Raw genomic sequence first — 20464 nt, 5'->3', positions numbered from 1 at the left:
ATTGCGGCCAGACCCGGCACTAACAGAGCCTTATTTAGAAAGCCAACAATAAATTGGCCATGTATTAAGCTCCTGCTGGATGCCAGAGAGGTATCAAGATTCTCCAGTTTCCCCGAAAGGGAAACTAAGGCTGAGGAGGCGGAGCCCTTGCCGGAATTTGGGACCAGGGCTTGAGAAGCCCTCTGCAGAGCTCCCAGTCCCGTTACTCCACCCCCGCCCCGCAGGCAGCTCTGGGGATGACGCAGATGGCAGTCTTAAGAGCAGAGTGGTGGGTACAGAGAATGCGGTGGACCAGCCAAACTGTCAGAAGGACACAGGACAGACTCTATTTCCATCAGCCCAGTCCCGGGCAAGCCGGGCCTAATTCTGTGCCTCTGACTCAGTCTCGGATGCAGAGTAGCGGGGTCTGCCAGGTGAGCAGCGGCCAGGGACCGTGGACAAGAGTCCAGGCTGGCCCCCGGGGGGGCGCGCGCCTGGCCCGAAATAGCTTGTTTTGATCCCGCCACCTGGCCAGGAGCCCAGGCCTGGCACTTGGCGCAACCAGCTGCTCCTGCAGCAAGATGGAAGCAGGTGACCGGGCCGGACGGTCCTGCAGGTCCGACTGATGGAGGGATGTCCGTTAGAGAGGGGACAGTCTCCCTGATTGCCCCTACCACGGGAAAAACGGTTGTTGGAACAGTCTGGACGAGATTCCCGCCGCAAGAAGGTTGTAAGACAAGGCTGCAGGGAAGCGCGGGTACTTTAGAACCCCTCCTAACCTTGAACACAGTTTTATATTCTCTCCATTGGTCCACAGGCTTGCCAATCACTGCTGCACGTTATGGTTCTCCAATCACACACGCTCTCTCAGCCAGGCTGACTTTACAGCCAGTTGTGAGACACCCGCCTTTGGCCACTTTCCAATTACTGTTCATCATTGGTCGCCTTGGAGGCGGCTGTAGTCCCGCGAGGGCACCCGGAGGGGGCGGGGCTGATAGGGCATTGCTAAGCGACCGAGAGGCGCTGGGTCGGTCCGTGAAGGGGAGTTGCAGGCGGAAGCGCGGAAGTAGCCACCGGATGAACCGCAGGTGAGGCCATCCCTCTTCCGGGGACCGCAGGATGCCCGGGGAAGACCAGGGTGAGAGAAGCACAGCCTGGGGTCGGATGGCTGGGGTCCGGAGTCTCTCCTCAGTCGCAGGGAACTAAAACCCGCAAGCTGTTCCACAGCTTTGGCTGCTCCAGTCTTGGACTTCACCGTCCCCGGGGGTCCCGTAGTGTCTTGCGTTCCGCTGTTAGTGACCCCAAGATGGTTTTTTTCCTTCTTCTAAGAGTGTCCAGGGGCATCTTGGGAATCAAGTTTCTTAATTTTGAAATTGCCCCCAGACTCCCATAGGTGTTGTTTTGTTTGTTTATCTTTCTTGCTTAGGAAGAGCCCATTGACGGATGGGAATTGTAGTGCATCTGCCCCTTTTTCCTTAGTGCCCCCAAGACTTATGGGAAATGTACTGCGATAGGGTTTAGCCATGGTTCTTAAACCCAAGCTCCACTCCAGAATTCTCCGGGGCGCTAGGAAAAAGATACAGATGCCTAACAACTGCTTCCAGATAATTCTTATTCTTTTAGTCTGGAGTGAGGACCACACATCTGTTGTTGTTGTTTTAAAGACAGCTCCTAGGCTGGATCCAGTGTTGAGAACCACCATTAGCAGTTCCTCGGTTCTTCTCTTTTGAGACTGCTCCAAGGGCTGGCGCCTCCAGTATCATTATCTTGAATGTGCAGTGGTGCTTTGTGGGAATTATGGTCCATCTCTTACAGGAATCCATGGGAATTGTAGTCTTTCTGCCCTCCTCTTCCCATCCTCCTGCCCTGATTCCTCCTGGGTTGCAGTGACCATGCTCTGCCTACCAACTTTACTCTCTCCTTGCAGCCTGCCAGTTTTCAACACTCAAGACAGCCCCTTTGGGGATGCTCCCCTGGGTCAAAGCTAGACCTGGGACCCCAAGGTGAGAACACCACACAGAGAGTGCTGTGTGCCAGCCTAGTAGCAAGGGAGTGAAGACCTGTGATAAGAGATGCGGGTGAGAGATTAAACACAGTCCCTCCTCCCCTCCCCCTGGCCCTTCCTTCATCTAGTCCTCTACCACCATCATAGCCGAATTTATTCTGAGTTGTTACCATTGTGAGATGTGTTTCCTCCCCTCTGGACTAAGACTTCATGTGTGTCTTTGTTTCAGGGATATCACTTTTTCTTCTCCCCACCTCCCCTATCTTAGACCCTGAGTCCATCCAGGTCCCCGAGATCCAGGATCCCAGAAACTCCCAAGGCTCTGGCCACAGATCCCAACTCCCCTGAGCTATTTGAGGAGTCCTGGCCATCCAGGTCAGGGACCCTTTCCCCACCCAGCACCACTGAGGAACAGATGGGTGCCTCCTCACCACCCACCCTGATTGACAGTGGTGACTCTGTGGTGGCCAAGTAAGTACCATCAGCCCTGAGGGCAAGAAAGATTGGGGGGCGGGGGGAAGGCATCCTGTTATTACCACAGCCAGTGCTGTTTATGTAGCACTTTCTGGACCACACTTCATGTGTGTTAAGAGCTCTGGAGTTAGGCTGCCTGGGTTCAAATCCCAGCTCTGTCACTTACTCTTTGTATGATCTTGGTCTAAGTTTTTTTGTCTGTAAATTGGGGATATGAATAACATATCCCCTAGGGCTTTTCAAGCTTTCAATGAGTTACTTACTGTCTGTAAAGCTTCTATAACAATGCTTGTCACATAGTGAGCACTTGGATTTGTAGGGTACAAGTTCAGCTGTTACAACAAAGAGCCCCAAATTAATTGTGGCTTAAACAAAATAGTATTTATTTCTCCCTCAACTAACAGTATAGGCAGAAGCAACCAGGGCCAATATGGCAGCCCCTAGTTGAGGTGTCAGAGACACAGTTTACTTCTATCTCATTCTCCCCCCCCCCCCCCTTCTCCCCTCCCCAGACTGTTGCTCTTTCCTTCATGGACCAAAATGGCTCCCAACAACATCCATTATTCAGAATCACATTCTCTTCACACCCTGTTAGTCAAGAACCCAGTTACATGGCCATAAAGTTACAAGGGCACCTGGTAAATGTATGTATAGAAGAGTGGGTATATGTCCACAGTATTGTATTACTATATAAGAAAAGAGAATGGATATTGAGGGACAACTACCAGGTGCTTCCATAATGCTCAATAAACATTGAGCATTATGGAAGTACCTGGTAGTTGTCCCTGGTAGTTGTGATTATTACTGTTATTATTATTTGGCTCTCCTTACCCCACCCTCCTCCCATTCTCTGATGCCCACAGGTTCATAAACCGGTTCCGCCAGGCTCAGCCCACAAGCCGAGAGGAACGCCAGCCTGCAGGCCCAACCCCAGCTGACTTTTGGTGGTTGCGGCCTGAATCTCCAGACTCTAGTAGTCAACTTGCAGCAGGTACTTGCTTCAGTCCCATCCACTCCTGGCCCAAAACCTTTTCTTTCTTTCTTTTTTTTAAAATTTATCTTTATTGTTGAAAGTATTACAAATGTCTTTTTTCCCTCCATCGACCCCCTCCACTCAACTCCTGTCCCCTCACCAGGCCTTTCCCTCACTATTGCCTGTCAATGGGCTATGCATATGTGCATATAAATTCATTGTTTAATCTCTTCCCCCCACTCCCTTCTCTCTGAAATACGTTAGTCTGTTGCATGCTTCAAGGTCTCTGGATCATTTTTGTTCATCAGTTTATTTTGTTCATTAGATTCCACATGTAAGTGAGATCATGTGGTACTTGTCTTTCTCTGACTGGTTTATTTCGCTTAGCATAGTACTCTCCAGGTCCTTCCATGCTTTTCCAGAATCTTTCTTGTACAGTGCTCTCAGCAGCCACTCCTCCTGGCCCTCCTAAATCAATTGGGGTTTCTCAGCAGGAGCCAATAAACCAGAAGGAAGACTCACCACGGAAGTCCCGACTCTTGCCAAGGTGGCCAGTGCATCACAGGCTAAGGCTATGGCCCCCCTTCAGGAAATAAAGCAGGTGACATCCCCATTTACTCCCCCCATGTTACCTGAACTGACAGCACCAGCCCTGGGATAGAATTAGAGTCAGTCCACAATTCAAGGAAGCATAAACAAACAAACAGAAAAAGGATTGGTTTGCTAATGCAATTAAAAAGTCCAAAAGTAGCTTCTTTCAGGCACGGCTGGATCCAGGTGTTTGAACACTATTGGGAAGAACTTGACTGGTTTGGCTTTCCGTTCTTCTTTGTTGGGCTCAGTCTCAGGCAGGCTTTCCTCTCAAAGTAGCTAAGATGGCCTCAGTAGTTCTAGCCTTTTAACTTATTTAATCCACAGGAAAGAGGAGCCTTTTCCGATAGCTCCATCCAAAGCCCCTGTTACTCTCATCAGCTCACAACCACTGTGAACCAGAGGACAGAATGTTGTGATTAGCCAGGCCTGGTCAGGAAGGCAGGGTCAACATTTCTCCTACAGCAGTAATTTCATTGAGGGGTGTGATCCACACAGGAAAACTGGGTCACTCTTCCCTGAAGAGGAAGAGCAGATTCTAAGCCAGCGTGTGAGGGTACCAGGTGGAGTGCAGATGTGCACTCCAGGCCCTCTGTCTGAGCAGCCTTTGGAATCTGGGCTGGCCTCTGACCATCTCATCTCACAGAGCCTCAGCACATGGAACTCATCTCTGCTGGACCTGGAGATGCTGAGCCTGCAAAGCAGAGCTGCCAGGCTGCTGAAACACAGGTGCTTTCCCTGCCCCCATCATCCTCTCCACTCCTTCAACTCCAGGCCCCACCCATTGCCTCTGAGACCCCTCTTGCCTCACTTCTGTATTCTTCCTACAGCAAGGCCTCCGTCTCCTCCTCCTGCAGCCCCAGCAATTCCAGCAATTCCTTATTCCCTGTCAGCTCTGATGGTCTTTCTCCTTCCTCTGTGGCCTTCACCCCTGACTCCAGCAAGGGTTCTGACCCCAAGGCACATGGTGAGTTCTGGAGAGCAAGGATTGAGGGCAGCCAGTGTGAGTCCCACAAATGCCACTAATCAGCTATGTGACCTTGGGCCTCTCTGTGCCTTTCTTGTTTCCCCAACTTTAAAATGGGGATAATAATTGTACTCTTCTACTGTGGGTGTGGTGAAGATTAAATTAGTTGATGAATATGGAGTACTTAGCACCAGTCAGTTAGCAGTAGCTATCATTAGTAGGACAGGTTCTCTCTCTGTATCCTGTTTGCCTCTCTAAACACAAAGCTCCAAAATCAGAAGACTTTTTGCAAATTTGGCACTACATTTGATTTGACAGCAAAATCTGACCTCAACAATGAGAAGGATATTTATTATCTATCTATCTGTCTATCTATCATTTAGGACAACTTCATACTTTTTGCTATGGATATATTACATTGAAACATATGAAATTTTTGCCTTTGTAAGTAAAAAATGGTTAAATATTGCCAATTGCATGTTGTTCAACCAAATACCAATGTGTTAGAGTCTGGTGTACTGCATCAGACCCCTGGTTACACTGTATATACCATACAACTTTGCTAAAACATGCAAGATTTCAGAAATGAGATTAAGGACCAGGGTTACTGTTGCTGCCATCATTGTGGTTACTTTTAGTCTGTGCCCAGGTCCTGGGATGCAGTGGAGCACAGGACAGGTGCTCTGTATATCTCATGGGGCTCCATGAGTGGGGACAGGCAAGCACAAATAACCAGAGAGGTTTTCATGCATGTGTGTGATCCTGCTCAAACTCACCTGTCTGATTCTTTCTTTCATCTAAGTTCCACCTTTTGTTCACCTTTCCTTTCTGAACCTCAATTTTCTCTTCTTTAAAATGGGAATAAAACTAGTACCTATTTCATGATTTTTTTTGCAGATCAAATTCATTCATTCATTCATTCATCTAACAAAAATTAAATTTCTGCTGTGTGTGAGGCCCTGAGAGTAGGATTAGAGATTCCACAGTGAACCAACCATAAATACTTTTATCCTCAGGGTTCTCACAGCATAGTGAGTGTAGAATAGAGTAGCTACATAACCCCACAAACAAATGTGAAATGTAAGCAGAAACGAGGGCTATTCAGGAGAGGACTGTGATGCTGAGAAGTCAGAGAAGGCCTTCCTAGAAGAGATGCTATCTAGGTGGAGACCTGAATGATGAAGGTGGGGACAAGCGCCTTCTAACATGTTCAGAGGACCTGAAGCATGGTGCAGACAATTAACTAGAAAAGGCAAGAGCCAGTGGTAAGAGTAGTATGTGATAAGGAGGGACAGATTGGCAGAGGTCAGATTACATTGGGCCATGTAGGCTTGGGGAGGCATTTGGTCATTATCTTAGTACCAGGGAGCCACGAGAGGGTTCTGAGGAGGGAGGGTACATGATTTTCCTCGAGTGTTAACAAACTCCCCCTGGCTGCTCTCGGTACCCAGTGAGAGATGCTGGTAGTTTGGCTTGGGCCAGAGCTTGAGGGGCAGAGTAGAGGGCAGTGGCCCGGTTTGGAAGTAGAATCACAGGATTCTCTCTACACATCTTTTTGGGGGATATAAAGAGTTGGGGAGGAGAGAGAGGTCTGAGATGATGCCCTCCCCCCCCCCCTCCCCCGTATAGCATCAGATGGTCAGGCTTCTGAGAGACAATGGTAGCGCTACTGATCATTGCTGTTGAAATGATGCTCTGAGTGGCCCTGTCCTGAGTCACTGTTGTACTGAGCCAGAACAGTGCCTGGCTCAATAGTAAGAGCTAAATATTTGTTAATGAAGGAAGAATTGAATGATGGCAAGTTGGGAAGTCCATGAGTCCTCTCTCCTCTGACTCTGCCCTTCTTCACTTCCCACTCTAGAGAGGAGTTGGGACATTATCTGGAGAGCATGTCTGAATATTGGTACAGTCGAATGTTGTGTGCGCTGGCCGTCATCAGGTTGCTCATCCCCAGAACCTCCTGTCTTACCCTTCTTCCCTCTACTTACCCTACAGCAACTCCCGCACCAGCCCCCATCCCTGCTCCAGCCTTGGTCTCCTCCCAGGCACCCCTGCGGCCAGAGGATGACATTCTGTACCAGTGGCGACAGCGGCGGAAGCTTGAACAAGCTCAAGGAGGTCAGGGTGACGGAACCTGGGTGCTGCCAGGGACCTCTGCCCTCACTACTCCGGTGAGATGGGGGAGGGAGGCACCTGAGAGGGATCCTAAGGGTAGTTGGAGGGAGGGAGGCCGGAGGCCTGAGTGGAACTGAGGACACCCTACCCTTTCTCTCCCCCTCAGGTCCCTGTCCCCGTCTGTCTGCATACCTCGCCTGCCCCTGCGGAGACCCTTAGTTCCCTGGGAACACAGCCTAACTGCATCCCACTTTGGGGCAGTGTGGCCGGGCCTGCTCCCCAGGAAGCCTATGTGGAGAGGCCTCCTATTCCCCCAGGGTTCTCTCCACACATCTTTCGGGGCCCCTACCCCCAAGGGTTTTTCTGGGCCCCACAGACTGGTTCCTGGGTATCTTTTGGGGGCGTCCCCCACACGCCCTGTGCCTCTACTCCTGGGCTCCCTATCACTCCCCAGGGCCCGCCCACCCCTGCGCCATGTAGCTCCGCCCAGCTCGAGAGGCAGGACCCCAAACCTCGGAAGGGTAGAGCCTGGCGCCCAGAATCTGCTGGGCGAGTCATGGTGGCTGACCAGGAGCCCAGCCCGCAGCTCCGCGGCCCTCTGGGCCAGGTAGTGACCGCTCGGCTCTTCCCCGACAGCCTGGAGGACACGCCCCCTCGACCCAAGGGCCTGCCTCCACCTCTGGCTGAATCTCAGAAAATGAAGACCGCACAACCCAAAACTAAGGTTATGCCCCGGTGCTCAGAAGTTACCTCCCCTCCATCGGATTCACGGTTTCCTCAGGCGACCCCACCTGGTCGGCCTAAGGCAGAGTCTCGAGATGCCAAAGCCACGCCTCCCGCAGAGGAGTGGGTGCTTTGCAAGAAAGTCAGGAATCCTCAGCCCAAGGCCCCGCCCCCTCCAGCTGAAGAGGCTTCCGCCGGGGTTGAGGCCCCGCCCCCTTTGGTCGAGGCGGGGTCTCTAGAGGCTGCGGTCACCTCCTCGCCCGCTGCTGACCACGCCCCCCCAGAGGACCTGCTCTCCCAGGCCGCGAGGCTTCTGCAGGCTGCTGAAGGTGAGCTGATGCGTGTGGCCGCTGGGATCTGCTGTCGAGCATGCTAGGAGTCCAGCCCCCTGGAGCTCGCTCTTTTTCCTCCAGATTCCGACAGCAGCGAGTTCCAGGAGGACCCTGTGCTGCAGGTGCTAAGGGTTCAGAGGGCCGAGCTGCGGCGGCAGAAAAGGTGACTATCTCCAGGCTTTATCTTCTGAGATTCCCGTCAAGTGTCCACCTCTCTTGAACCCCCTTCCCAGAACTATCCAGAGCCCCAGACCCCAATCCTGAGCACATACCTCAGCCTCTACTACCTGGCTTTTTTCCAGGAAAGTGGACGCCCAATTATCCCTCCTACTGGGTCGCACTGAAGACTCAGGGTCTTGGTCTCCTCCAGCCAGGTCGACCCCCAGGTCCCCAAGGATGCGGCTGAGGAGGGAAGGAGCCTCACTTGAGGCCAGAAGACTTTGAATTGTAGAAATTCTGTTTTTCCCAATGAAATGGTCTTTTCGGGTTACAGGTTGTCTCTGAGAAAAGAGTCTGGAAAGGCCAAGAGTCATGCTAATTTAGGGAAATACCCCCCCCCCCCCCTCCTGCCCACCCCTACCCCAGTTACTGACTGTGGTACGGAATCTCTTCTAGTTTTATCCTCTTTGAGGGCAAGGCAGGGGAGGGGTTCCAGGCAAAGCTTCAGGCAGGACTGGGACTCATCTTAACCCAGGAGTGGATTCTCCTGTCTCAGATGAGACAGAAGGAACTTCCCTCTTGGTATGAAGCTATCAGAGTGTTGGACAATGGTTGGTCCTCAGTCCACATCCTGCTTGAATCAGCACAGTATTTGGTTCATTGATCCCACCCTCCTTGAGGCTTTTCCTTCCCCTGCCTCTAGCATCACTAACATGTCACTTTGGTGTGTCCCAGGGCTCTGGTCTTAACTTCTCTATCTAAACTCATTCCCATGTGCTATTGTAGCTTCCTGGCTCTACATCCTATCTCTATTCTGATAGTCCCTAGATTTAAATCTTCAGTCTAGACCTGGCCACTAAACCTCAGGCTTCTATATCCTGCTACCTGCTCATCATCCTCACTCAGAGGTCTAAGAGATGTCCCATACTGCACAGGTCTTAAACTGAGCTCCCAATCTTCCCCCAAACCTGCTCCTCCCAAACTTTCCTCAGCTTTGTCCTTCCTGCTCAGTCCAAAAGCCTCATAGTCGTCCTTGACTCCTCTCTTTTCCTCATACCCACAGTCAGTTGACCAGCAAGTCCTGTCAGGTCTACCTTTAAAATCTATCCAGAATTTAACCCCTTCTTCCCCTTCCATGGCCCTCACCTTAGTCTAAGCTATCATTATCTGTTTGGACTATTAAAAACCTGTTTGTTTTGTCAGCAAGTTCTTTGAAACATTTCTTATAAAAAAGTAGAATCTAGATTTCTTCTCCTTGAAACTGGATAGAACTTTGTGACTGCCTCCATAAACAGACTGCAGAGGAAGTGATACTGCTTTAAATTTCTAAACTGGATTAAAAAGATGATATAATTTCCATGTGGCTCCTCTCGCTCTCTCTTTCTTGCTCTCTCGAGCCCCGGGCTACCATATAAAGAGTCCAGTTACCATGTTGGGTAGGGATTTGTGTTACACAGGTGTGTGCACTTGTCAACATACAGTGAAATTTTTGAATTTCATTGTATGTAAAGTTTACCTCAAGAAAAATAAATATTGAACTCTAGTTAAAGATATGCATGCTGAGTTATTTAGGGGACAGCATACCAATGTCTAATTTATTTTGAAATACATTAAAAATCAGATTAATGGCCCTAACCGGTCTGGCTCAGTGGATAGAGCATCGGCCTGCGGACTGAAGGGCATATACCTTGGTTGTGGGCACATCCCCAGTAGGGGGTGTGCAGGAGGCAGCTGATGGATGTTTCTCTGTCATCCATGTTTCTGACTCTCTATCCCTCTCCCTTTCTCTCTGTAAAAAAAATCAAAATATATTTTAAAAAATTTAGATTAATGGATGAATAGAGTAATAGGTGGATGTGAATAAAGCAAACAGTAAAATGTTAATGGTAAGATCTAAGTGGTGGATATATTGTAAATTGTTCAACTGTGCTGTATGTTAGAAACTTCATAATAAAACGTTGGAGAATATATAATCAGGATTATTTTGATATCCATTTTAAAACGGGAGGATGGAATAGATTTCTGTAAAAAGTTTCTGTATATCACAGACATGGTAAATATTTGTTTACAGCCTTTTTGAACAAACCATACATTTAAATTAAACCAACAGGAAGGAAATATGTTTAGATATAAAAAAATAAAAAATGTTTATAGTAGAAGAACCTGATCTAGTTGGAGGGTGAGTAAAGCCTAGAAGGATTCCTGAGAAGTTAGATTTAAGCTGTGACAGGTAGACATTAACTAGTTGACAGAGGGCTATTTTAATTACTATTGCTGGGTTACAAATCACCCCCAAAATTTAGTGGCATAAAACAACCTGGCACCAGGGCTCACATGATGAGCTGGAACTATAGACTATAGTAACTACACATGATTTTCATGTGGCTTGGGCTTCCTCAGAACATGACTACCTCAGCATAACCACGTTTCTCACATGCCTCAGCACATCTAGAGCTAGTCATTCCAGTAGACAAGGAGGAAGCTGCATTGCCTCTTACTACCTAACCTTGGAAGTCACATTATCTCTCTATTTTTATAATTTTTTAAAATCATTACCCAAGGAGTAAGAATTCCTCCCCCCCCCAACCCCCTGCATTAATTTTAGAGAGAGTGAAGGGAGGGTGTAGAGGGGGAGAGAGAGAAACATCCATGTGACAGACACATTGATTGGTTGCCTCCCACATGCACACGGACTGGGGGTGGGGATGGGACCTGCAATCCAGGTACGTGCCCTTGACCAGGAATTGAACCGGTGACCCTCGGGTAAGTGGGCTGATGCTCCAGGGGTCCTCAAACTACGGCCCGCGGGCCACATGCAAATACTAATATTGTATTTGTTCTCGTTTTGTTTTTTTACTTCAAAATAAGATATGTGCAGTAGGCATAGGAATTTGTTCATAGTTTTTTTTTTAAACTATAGTCCGGCCCTCCAACGGTCTGAGGGACAGTGAACTGGCCCCCTGTTTAAAAAGTTTGAGGACCCCTGCTCTAAGCATTGCTGGCCAGGGTGAAGTCACATTCGCTATTAGTTGAAGTTGTCACAAATCTGCCCAGATTCAAAGGGGAGGGGATGTACTTTCTACCTTTTCATGAGGGAAGTGTCAAAGGATTTGTAACCACCACAGAGGTTGAGTGGGAAAAGAGGATTACTCCAGGTAGAGGGAACATCACATGGGAGGTATCTGTGATAGGAGTGAGGTCTGCAAATTTAATAAATTGAAGTGAGTAACTGTAAATTGACCCTTCCTCCAGTACTCCCCCCAATCCCTGCTTAATTGAAAAAAATTTTTTTTATTGATTTCAGAGAGGAAGAGAGAGGGAAAGAGAGATAGAAACATCAATAATGAGAGCGAATCATTGATCGGCTGCCTCGTGTACGCCCCATACTGGGAATCACAACCCGGGCATGTGCCCTGGCCAGGAATTAAACCATGACCACTGAGACACACTAGCTGGGTCCTGCTTACTTTTTATCCATAGAACTTATCACCTTCTAATATTCTTTATTTTTAAATATTTATTTTGTTCACTGTTTTCTCCCACTAGTTTTTTAGTTCCATGTGGGCAGGGTACATTTTCCTGTTTTGTTTACTGATGTGTCCACAAATTAAGTAAGTGGTAGGAGTTTTGTTTTTTTTAAAATATATTTTACTGATTTTTTACAGAGAGGAAGGGAGAGAGATAGAGAGCCAGAAACATCGATGGGAGAGAAACATCGATCAGCCGCCTCCTGCACATCTCCCACTGGGGATGTGCCCGCAACCCAGGTACATGCCCTTGACCGGAATCGAACCTGGGACCCTTCAGTCCGCAGGCCGACGCTCTATCCACTGAGCCAAACCGGTTTCGGCGATAGGAGTTTTTTGAATGAATGAGTAGGTGGGTCAAGGATGAACCTTCTGAGGTGAAAGCCTTGTTGAAGGCATGACCAATGAGAGTTCTCTTGGAAAGGGTGTTAGTGTTTTCTGAATCTGGCTCGTCAGCAGCGGGAAAGATTGGGATTGGCTTTTTGGGAGGCATGGCCATGTTCTGGCATTTTGGGCTAAACTTATTCCTAGGAAAAAGGATTCAAGGCTGGAGGCTGACCTGTAATAAACAGTAGAGAAGGAAGGAAATATCCAGTGGGTAGAGCCAAGTCGCAGAGTGCCTAGAATTATGTCCCAGGCTGGGCATTTGAGTCCGTGGAAAATGCCCATCGGCGAATGTCCTCAGTATTCTGAAGACAGGGTTGGGGTCAGGACAGCCAAGGTGTGGCTTAGAGGATTGAAACTTTGAAAAGCTGCTTGCGGATGGAGAAAAGCCCTGAGCCCACGGGAGAATCCAGTTATGAGTGTCAGAGGAGCGGTCACTGAGAGTAGACTGAGGGGAGGCCCTTGCTCAGCGTTAGAAAAAGCAAAGCGTAAAGAACCTGGGGGGTGTCTCGGGGAAGTCGGCCAATGAAAGAGGTCCTGGGCGTGGCGCTGTCAAACTCTTCGGGGCGGGACCGAAGAGACCCAGCCGGGAATGGTGCTCAAGCCGAAGCCAATGAAAAGCCGCCAGGTGGGTGGGGCGTCCTAGGCCGAGGGTGGAGCCAATGAGAAGCGGCGCCGCGCCCCCGCTGTGCCCGCCCCCGTGGGGCCAGCGGCTGAGCGGCTAGAGGCGGAGACTACAGTCGCCCGCGCGCGGCTCGCGCCCTCCCCTTTGTGTCGCCATGGCGGCGGCTTCGGCGACGAGGACGACGATGGAGGGGTCTAGCGCGGCCAGCGCCTGAGGAGGCCACGCGACCATGGTGGTGAGGGGCCTACGCGGCCGTCAGACCATCCGCGTGGCAGTCTGTCCATGCACGGCCCGGCCCCGCGCGCCCCGCCCCCGGCCCCGCCCGAGCCCGGGGCCCGCGCCGCCCCTCACCCCTCGTCGCGGGTCCTCTGGTCCCCCAGCCCGGCTCGGTCCGAGCCCTCACCCGGCCCCGCCCTCTCAGCGTGCATCTCCTTCCGCGGCCCGGATGGGTGTTTGTGGCCGAGGGCTCGGACTTGGGAGGAGGAGGGGCTGGTCCCGGGAAGGATCCGGCGTCCCCCCAGCGGTCCCCGCGGGGGCCTGCGGAAGCCCCCCGGGCTCCTCACCAGCCCCCGTACCCGCGCCGCCTTCATTGTCCTCATCCCAACCTCCACCCGTCCGGGCCTCCCTCCCCCTCCGCCCACCAGCCACTTTTCCATTCTCGAGCCCCACCCCCACTCAGCTCCATCCTCAGCCTAACCCTTTTCTTCTCTTTCTCATCATTTTCACCCCATCCCAGGCCCACTCAACCAGACCTCCTCCGCTCCCATCAGCCTGAACCTTTACCTCATCCTTTGCAGCTGCTCCCCTCCTACTTACTCCACTCCAACCCCAGCCCGGTCCTTGGGTCCTCTCCATCTTGTCCTCATCCTCCCTCCCCTACCGGCTCCCTCTTCCACCCACTGCTCCTGCTCATTCATCCATTCCCTCATTCCCTCACTTAACAGATATTCACTGAGACCTCTGCAAGGCCATGCTCTAGACACAGAGAAAGTCAGGACCCATCCTGCCTTGGGGGGTTTCATGGGTTGGAGGGGGACAGATCCGAGGGGGAGACCCAAGGTTGAACTTGGGGTTGCAGGGAGATGAAGGAGAGAGAAGCTAGAGCCAGTCTGGGAAATCCCATCTGACAGCTGGTTAATTCATCAGATTTTATCCGGTCCCTGCTGGCAACTGGGCTGAAATTGGGCATGGGAACCAGCGAGGAATCAGGCACCAATTCTGTGCCCCCCTCTGCTGGGCAATGCTGGGGAGCTGGCTGGGAGGTCACAGTCCAAAGTGGGAGATGGACTTGTCGCCAGATAGTGACGTCTCAGAGTGCTCAGGGCTGTGATGGGAAAAACCCAGGCAGAGTCCTCAAGCTAGGATGGAGGAACTTCAGGGGATGGGAGAGCCTGAGAGGTGACTGATACAGGCTGAAGGGTCAGGGAGAACTGAGGAGGAAACATGAAGAGCTGAGATGTGAGAGATGGGGAAGAGTGAACCTAGTGAAAGAATGGGGAAGGGTGTTCCACTCAGAGGGGACAGCCTATGCAAAGGCCTAGAAGAAAATGAGAAGATGGTGCTCTTGTTGGGCTCACAGAAATTTGAGAGGTCTGAGAGTGGAGGCAATGGGAAGAGATAAGGGTGGAGAGGTAAACAGAGACCAGAGAATTATCTTGAAGACAACAGGGAGCCATTGAAGGTCCATGATCTATAGAGAGACAGAGGCAGATGTGTGTTGTGTGAAAATTATACTAGTGCTTGCTGTGGAGATGCTGGTAGGAGGGGAGAGGTTGGAAGCAGGAAGACTGATAAACTGGGAGCTGTGGTTGTCCAGACAGTGATGAGAGGTGTGGAGAGGCACAACTGGAAGATGACTATATTCTGCAGGGGCTACAGGAGGAGTTTAAATACAAAGAGATGGTACCAGCCTTCTTTCTTCCTGCCTCACCCTGGCCCCTCCTCTTCCAGCCCCCCACCCCAGACCACACAGGAAGATGAAGACCTATCCTCATCTGGTCTTCACCTCCCCCTGACCTCTGCTACTCCATGCTCAGGGCAGTGTATGGAGTGATTCAGGCCTCTAGGCTCAAGGTGGCAGATAACAATGCTCCTCTTGTCTCTGTTCCCATCTCTGGGGGCCTCTGATTCTTCTTTCTGCTCTACAGGCCCGCAGCACTGACAGCCTGGATGGCCCAGGGGAGGGCTCAGTGCAGCCCCTGCCCCCTACTGGGGGTCCCAGTGTGAAGGAGAAGCCTGGAAAGAGGTGAGAGGTGTGGGAGAGGCCCAGCTTAGGAGGGGGCCACGCACAGAAGCCACTAGTGATGTGTCCCCTGTCTTCCAGGCTCTCGGCTCCTCGCGGTCCCTTTCCCCGGCTGGCTGACTGTGCCCATTTCCACTATGAGAATGTTGACTTTGGCCACATTCAGGTATAAGGGTTTTCACCCAGGTGGGAAGATGAGATCCCACCCAACCATGAAGCAATGTTAGCCACCCTACCCCTGAGATCTGTCCCTGGGACTGGCTGCTCTACCCATCCGAGAAGTCAGTGGCAGGAGTTGCAGGGTGGGAAGGGAGAGCTGTTCCTCACTCATCATTTGTTCCTTTATTCATTCTGCAACAACTTTTTGTTAGGTGTGTGCTCTGTGCCAGGACCCTGTACTCTGATTGAGGCATCACTAGGCCCTGCCCTTGGGGAACACAGCCCCATCCCTAGATAGTACCAGCCTGGAGAGGTTAGGACAGGAACAAAAGTGGGCTTTTCTTTCCCTCTACAGCTCCTACTGTCTCCAGAGCGTGATGGCTCTAGCTTCTCTGGGGAGAATGAGCTGGTGTTTGGGGTGCAGGTGACCTGTCAGGTAAGGCCACCCTGCCTCTCATCTGGCCTGTCGGACTGGTTGCCATGGTCCTCAGCTCAGTGAAATGGGACCATTGCTCCTTTCTGTCCCTCACCCTCCCACAGGGCCGTTCGTGGCCAGTTCTCCGCAGTTACGATGACTTCCGTTCCCTGGATACCCACCTCCACCGGTGCATATTTGACCGGAGATTTTCCTGTCTCCCAGAGCTCCCCCCACCCCCAGAGGGTGCCAGGGCTGCCCAGGTAAACTGCTTGTTATCCCATCCCTGCCTCAGCCATGGTGTGTCCTCATCATCGATGTGTGAAACCATCAAGGCAGGAGGGATTGATAAATACTTAATCACAAGTATGGCCTGAGTCCCAACCAATCAGAATGGAGAGACCATAGGACTGCAGCAGGGTTCTGGAGGCCCTCTTTAGTTTTAGGATCATAAAGAGTTCCATGGGAGGATCAATATGGCCAGACCAATGGAAGCACACAGGAGCTTGACGTAGCCTGTTTACCAACTACCATGACAATATTTTAGTACCTAACAGTAGAGTGGCACCCATTCATTGAGGTTGAATTTCTGTCTTGCTTAGAGGCAAGCTAAGGCAGTATAGAAGGGCAATGGGCTCTCACGGGGGTCTTCTCACAAGAGCCCACCCTGACAATCTGACCACAGATGCTGGTGCCGCTGCTGCTGCAATACCTGGAGACCCTGTCAGGACTGGTGGACAGTAACCTCAACTGTGGGCCTGTGCTCACCTGGATGGAGGTGGGCCGGGCAACGGGGCTTGAACTTGGGAATGAGTGAGGCATGTCTGAAGAGTGAGAACCAGCCTGGGAGTGTGTGGGCACAGGAAGGAAATGAGCCAGACAGGAGGAGTCACTGGCATTTCAGTGTCTGTTTGGGTGTATGTCTGTTAGAATGAGTGTGTGTGTGTGTGTGTGTGTGTGTGTGTGTGTGTGTGTGTTAGCAGGTGTTGGGCTGTGGGGACATGAGAATTTCAAGGTATATCGAATAGGTTTGGCTGTAACTCACAGAAGAATGCCTGGCTAAGAGTGACTTAAACCAGCAGCTTTTAGAGAGCAGATGTGCAGTGTCTGCTATGGATGGTGAGGGTGCAGGGGTGTATGAGGAGGACTTCAGGGTAGAGGAATCCTGAGGCATGTGAGAGGAAGGAAGGGGCCTTGTTTTAGAAGGGGTATGAATTTAGGTGTTTGATCAATAGCTCTGAGTGATTGGTGCCCTTAGATGAGGAGCAAGTAGTGGCCTCCACTGGGCCTGGAAGAACCTTCTCTGCCTTAATTATTTATTACCTTCTGGCCTCTCCCTGCCACATTCACCCTCCACCTCAGTTGGACAACCATGGCAGGCGACTGCTCCTCAGTGAGGAGGCCTCCCTCAATATCCCCGCGGTGGCTGCTGCCCATGTGGTGAAACGGTACACAGCTCAGGCACCAGACGAGCTGTCCTTCGAGGTGAGGCTGTGGGGGGCGGGGCAGACTCCATCTGGACTCCCCTCTTCCGGCCACTTCTGACCTTTCCTCATCTCATCTGCCCACTCCTAGGTGGGAGACATTGTCTCCGTGATCGACATGCCACCCACAGAGGATCGGAGCTGGTGGCGGGGCAAGCGAGGCTTCCAGGTGAGCCTGGGTTGGGGTAGACTGGTGGCTAGGGCACTGTGCTAGCTAGGGTGGCCCAGGCACTGACCCTGAACCCTCCTCAGGTCGGTTTCTTCCCCAGCGAGTGTGTGGAGCTATTCACAGAGCGGCCCTGTCCAGGACTCAAGGGGGGTAAGTGCCAGCAGCAAAGTGGGGAATCCTTCCTGCATCCTTTGCCTGCTGTCCATCCTTCCCACCCATTGTTCACCCCACAGATGCCGATGGTCTCCTGTGTGGTGTTCCGGCTCCCCAGGGTGTCTCCTCTTTGACCTCAGGTAATGGAAATAAGAGGTTATGACCCTGCCTCCTTCATATCAGACTGGTAACTGCACTGACCCTGTGTGGCCTGCCTTACTCTCACAGCTGTGCCCCGGCCACGTGGGAAGCTGGCTGGCCTCCTTCGCACCTTCATGCGCTCCCGCCCTTCTCGGCAGCGGCTGCGACAACGGGGTATCCTACGGCAGAGGGTATTTGGCTGTGACCTTGGAGAGCACCTCAGTAACTCAGGCCAGGACGGTGAGGTCCGGGCCCATCTGCCTAGCCCACCCCTCTTACCCAGGATTTGACCTGCCCATCCCTGACCTCACTGCTTTCTCCCAGTGCCCCAGGTGCTTCGCTGTTGCTCTGAGTTTATTGAGGCCCATGGGGTGGTGGATGGAATCTACCGACTCTCAGGCGTGTCATCCAATATCCAGAGGCTGCGGTGAGGGCCCTCCACCAACCCCTTCCCTCCACAAACACTGAGCATCATCTCTAGTCTAGGCCCTGTGCCATGTGCTGGTGACAAGAGTTCTTGGGAGTTGGGAGGACATCTAATGGGGTTGGATCAGGGCTGTGGACAGGGAGGGCTTCTTTGAGGAAGTGACTCCAGCTGAGGCCTGAAAGGTGAGAGTAGAATGAGTGTTGGAAGTAGAGAGATAACCTTCATTGAGTACTTGCTACCTGCCAAACACTAGGCACTGGGGACACAATGATCAAGGAGATAATCAGAGATTCCCACCCTCACATGCTAGAGGTAGAGACAAACAAGGAAATGAGAGAGTTTACTAATAGGTGGCAAGTGCTATGGAGAACAAGAGATGGGGGTAAGGAGAGTCATAATAAATCTGGGAGGGATATTGCAGTGTTAAATAGGGTGGGCAGTGAAGGCCTCTTGGAGGGGAGCTCCTTTTGGAGGATGGGAGGGAGGGAGCGAGCCATGTGGATATTCTGGGAAAAGCATTCATGGTGGAGGGAACAGGCAGTCCAAAAGGCAAAGTAGCAGGAGATGATGTCTGAGAAGTAATTAGGGGCCGAGTGTGCAAGGCCTTTTTAACAACTGTTTGGATTTTGGCTTTTACACTGGAGGGTTCTGAACTGAGGAGACATGAGGTGGGAAGGAGTGAGGCACAAGTGTTGAGACTGACAGGAGGCCCTGAAGTGAGAGTATAGAGCCCAGAGGTGTGAGAGACGCAGCATGAGTTCATGTGCATTGAGCTTTTCCCCTCGAGCAGTGAGACAATACTGGGATTTCAGCCAGTTTTCCAGTGACCCTCTTGAAGTCAGGAGAATGGCATAAGGTGGTGGAAGTAGCAGTAGCAGGGTCGTGCTCTGGAATCCGATAGCCTTGGGTAGCTGCAGGAGGGACACCTCCCACCGGAGCGTCAGTGTCCCCTGTAAAAGAGCGCCCCTGTCTTTGGGGCAGAGGAAGTAAGTCTCTGTCTTTTGAGGAACACAGTGCAGGAAGAGGGTTGCATCCATCTGTGGACAGTGTGGGTATGGGGTGCACAGCCAGGCAGGCCAGCTCTGACACGAGTCTTTCTTTTCTTCGACCTGGTGGCCTCAGGCATGAGTTTGACAGTGAGAGGATCCCTGAACTGTCTGGCCCCACCTTCCTACAGGACATTCACAGCGTGTCTTCTCTCTGCAAGCTCTACTTCCGAGAGCTGCCCAACCCCCTGCTCACATATCAGCTCTACGGGAAGTTCAGTGTGAGTAAAGGAGATAGTGAGGTTGGAGGGTGCTGGGATGCATCGGGCCCAGTCCTCATCATGCCTGTGCACAATCTCAGGAGGCCATGTCAGTGCCTGGGGAGGACGAACGCCTGGTGCGTGTCCATGACGTCATCCAACAGCTGCCCCCGCCACACTATAGGTAAACCAGGAGGGGTAGGGAAAGGCTATGGTGGGCTCACAAGGGAGTTGAGGCTCAAGTGTCCCCCTCCACTCCCACCCCAGGACCCTGGAGTATCTGCTGAGGCACTTGGCCCGCATGGCAAGACACAGTGCCAATACCAGCATGCATGCCCGCAACCTGGCCATTGTCTGGGCGCCCAACCTGCTACGGTAAGCTGGCAGCTCACCAGCCTGTCACCCACAGTTCTCTCCCATGGGCTGAGCCCCAGTCTCCCCCTACTTCTATACCTACCCTAGGAATTCACCCAACTTTTGATTCTCTTGTTCATTTCATTCAACATGAATTTATTAAATATTTCCAGTGTGCCAGCCCCTGTTCTCAGCACTGGGGATGGAGTAGTGAGCAAGATCCTGTGCTCCTGGGGAGGTAGACAATGAACTAGTAACAAGAAAACACAGAGAATGGTCTGATAGTAGTGAGTGACAAGGATAAAGATTACAACGCAGGGAGGGGCATGCACAGGGTCATGGCATTTTGGGATGTGTAGAGTGGTAGGGAAGGCTTCAGTAAAAAGTCTTCAATAGCCAGCAGCACAGAAAGTCTCAAATTTGATGGTGACTGAGACAGGCAAGCTCTCTGTCCTAAATAAAATACGTGGTGGGTGTAAGAACTATGGGGGGAAAGAAACAAAGATAGACCTGGAATACAGAGAAAGTTTACAATTTTAAATAAGGTAGATGGGGAAGACTCCACTGAGAAGGTAACATTTGAGTCAAGAACTGTAGAAGGTGAGATATCTGGGGAAGAGCAAACCAGGCAGAAGGAACAATAAGTGCAGTGGTCCTGAGGCTGGGTCAGGAGGAACAGTAGGGAGGCCATTGTGTCTGGAACTGAGTGAGTGATTGAGTAAGGGACTGAGGGGGAGGAGATGATGAGGGCAGGTAGGTGATGGGGACCCAGATAGAGGAGGAGTGACTTATAGGTTGTGAGTCATGTGAGGACTTTGCT

At 51.4% G+C, this 20464-nt stretch overlaps 2 protein-coding genes across 2 annotated transcripts in view; both read left to right on the top strand.

Moving 5' to 3' along the window:
• The first annotated feature begins 72 nt into the window (after positions 1–72).
• PROSER3 (proline and serine rich 3) lies at positions 73–9675 on the top strand. The gene is given in 11 exon segments (XM_014464258.2): positions 73–1067; positions 1907–1982; positions 2253–2455; positions 3322–3449; positions 3923–4032; positions 4669–4751; positions 4853–4989; positions 6985–7160; positions 7271–8156; positions 8241–8322; positions 8462–9675. Coding segments are annotated over 11 exon segments (2478 nt in total). The 5' UTR covers positions 73–612; the 3' UTR covers positions 8604–9675.
• A 3282-nt stretch (positions 9676–12957) lies between these two features.
• ARHGAP33 (Rho GTPase activating protein 33) overlaps positions 12958–20464 on the top strand; it is a 13429-nt gene continuing 5922 nt past the window's right edge. Inside the window, 15 exon segments of the mRNA XM_014464257.2 lie at positions 12958–13089; positions 15002–15099; positions 15178–15262; positions 15611–15691; positions 15796–15933; positions 16356–16448; positions 17033–17155; positions 17246–17323; positions 17407–17473; positions 17557–17616; positions 17705–17857; positions 17942–18044; positions 19167–19311; positions 19392–19474; positions 19558–19665. Coding sequence (XP_014319743.1) covers positions 13084–13089; positions 15002–15099; positions 15178–15262; positions 15611–15691; positions 15796–15933; positions 16356–16448; positions 17033–17155; positions 17246–17323; positions 17407–17473; positions 17557–17616; positions 17705–17857; positions 17942–18044; positions 19167–19311; positions 19392–19474; positions 19558–19665 — 1421 coding nt within the window. The 5' untranslated portion in view covers positions 12958–13083.

The sequence above is a fragment of the Myotis lucifugus genome, unplaced genomic scaffold (genome assembly GCF_000147115.1).
Source record: "Myotis lucifugus unplaced genomic scaffold, Myoluc2.0 scaffold_244, whole genome shotgun sequence".
NCBI classification, from domain to species: Eukaryota; Metazoa; Chordata; class Mammalia; order Chiroptera; family Vespertilionidae; genus Myotis; species Myotis lucifugus.
This window is presented reverse-complemented; position numbering and strand designations above follow the sequence as displayed.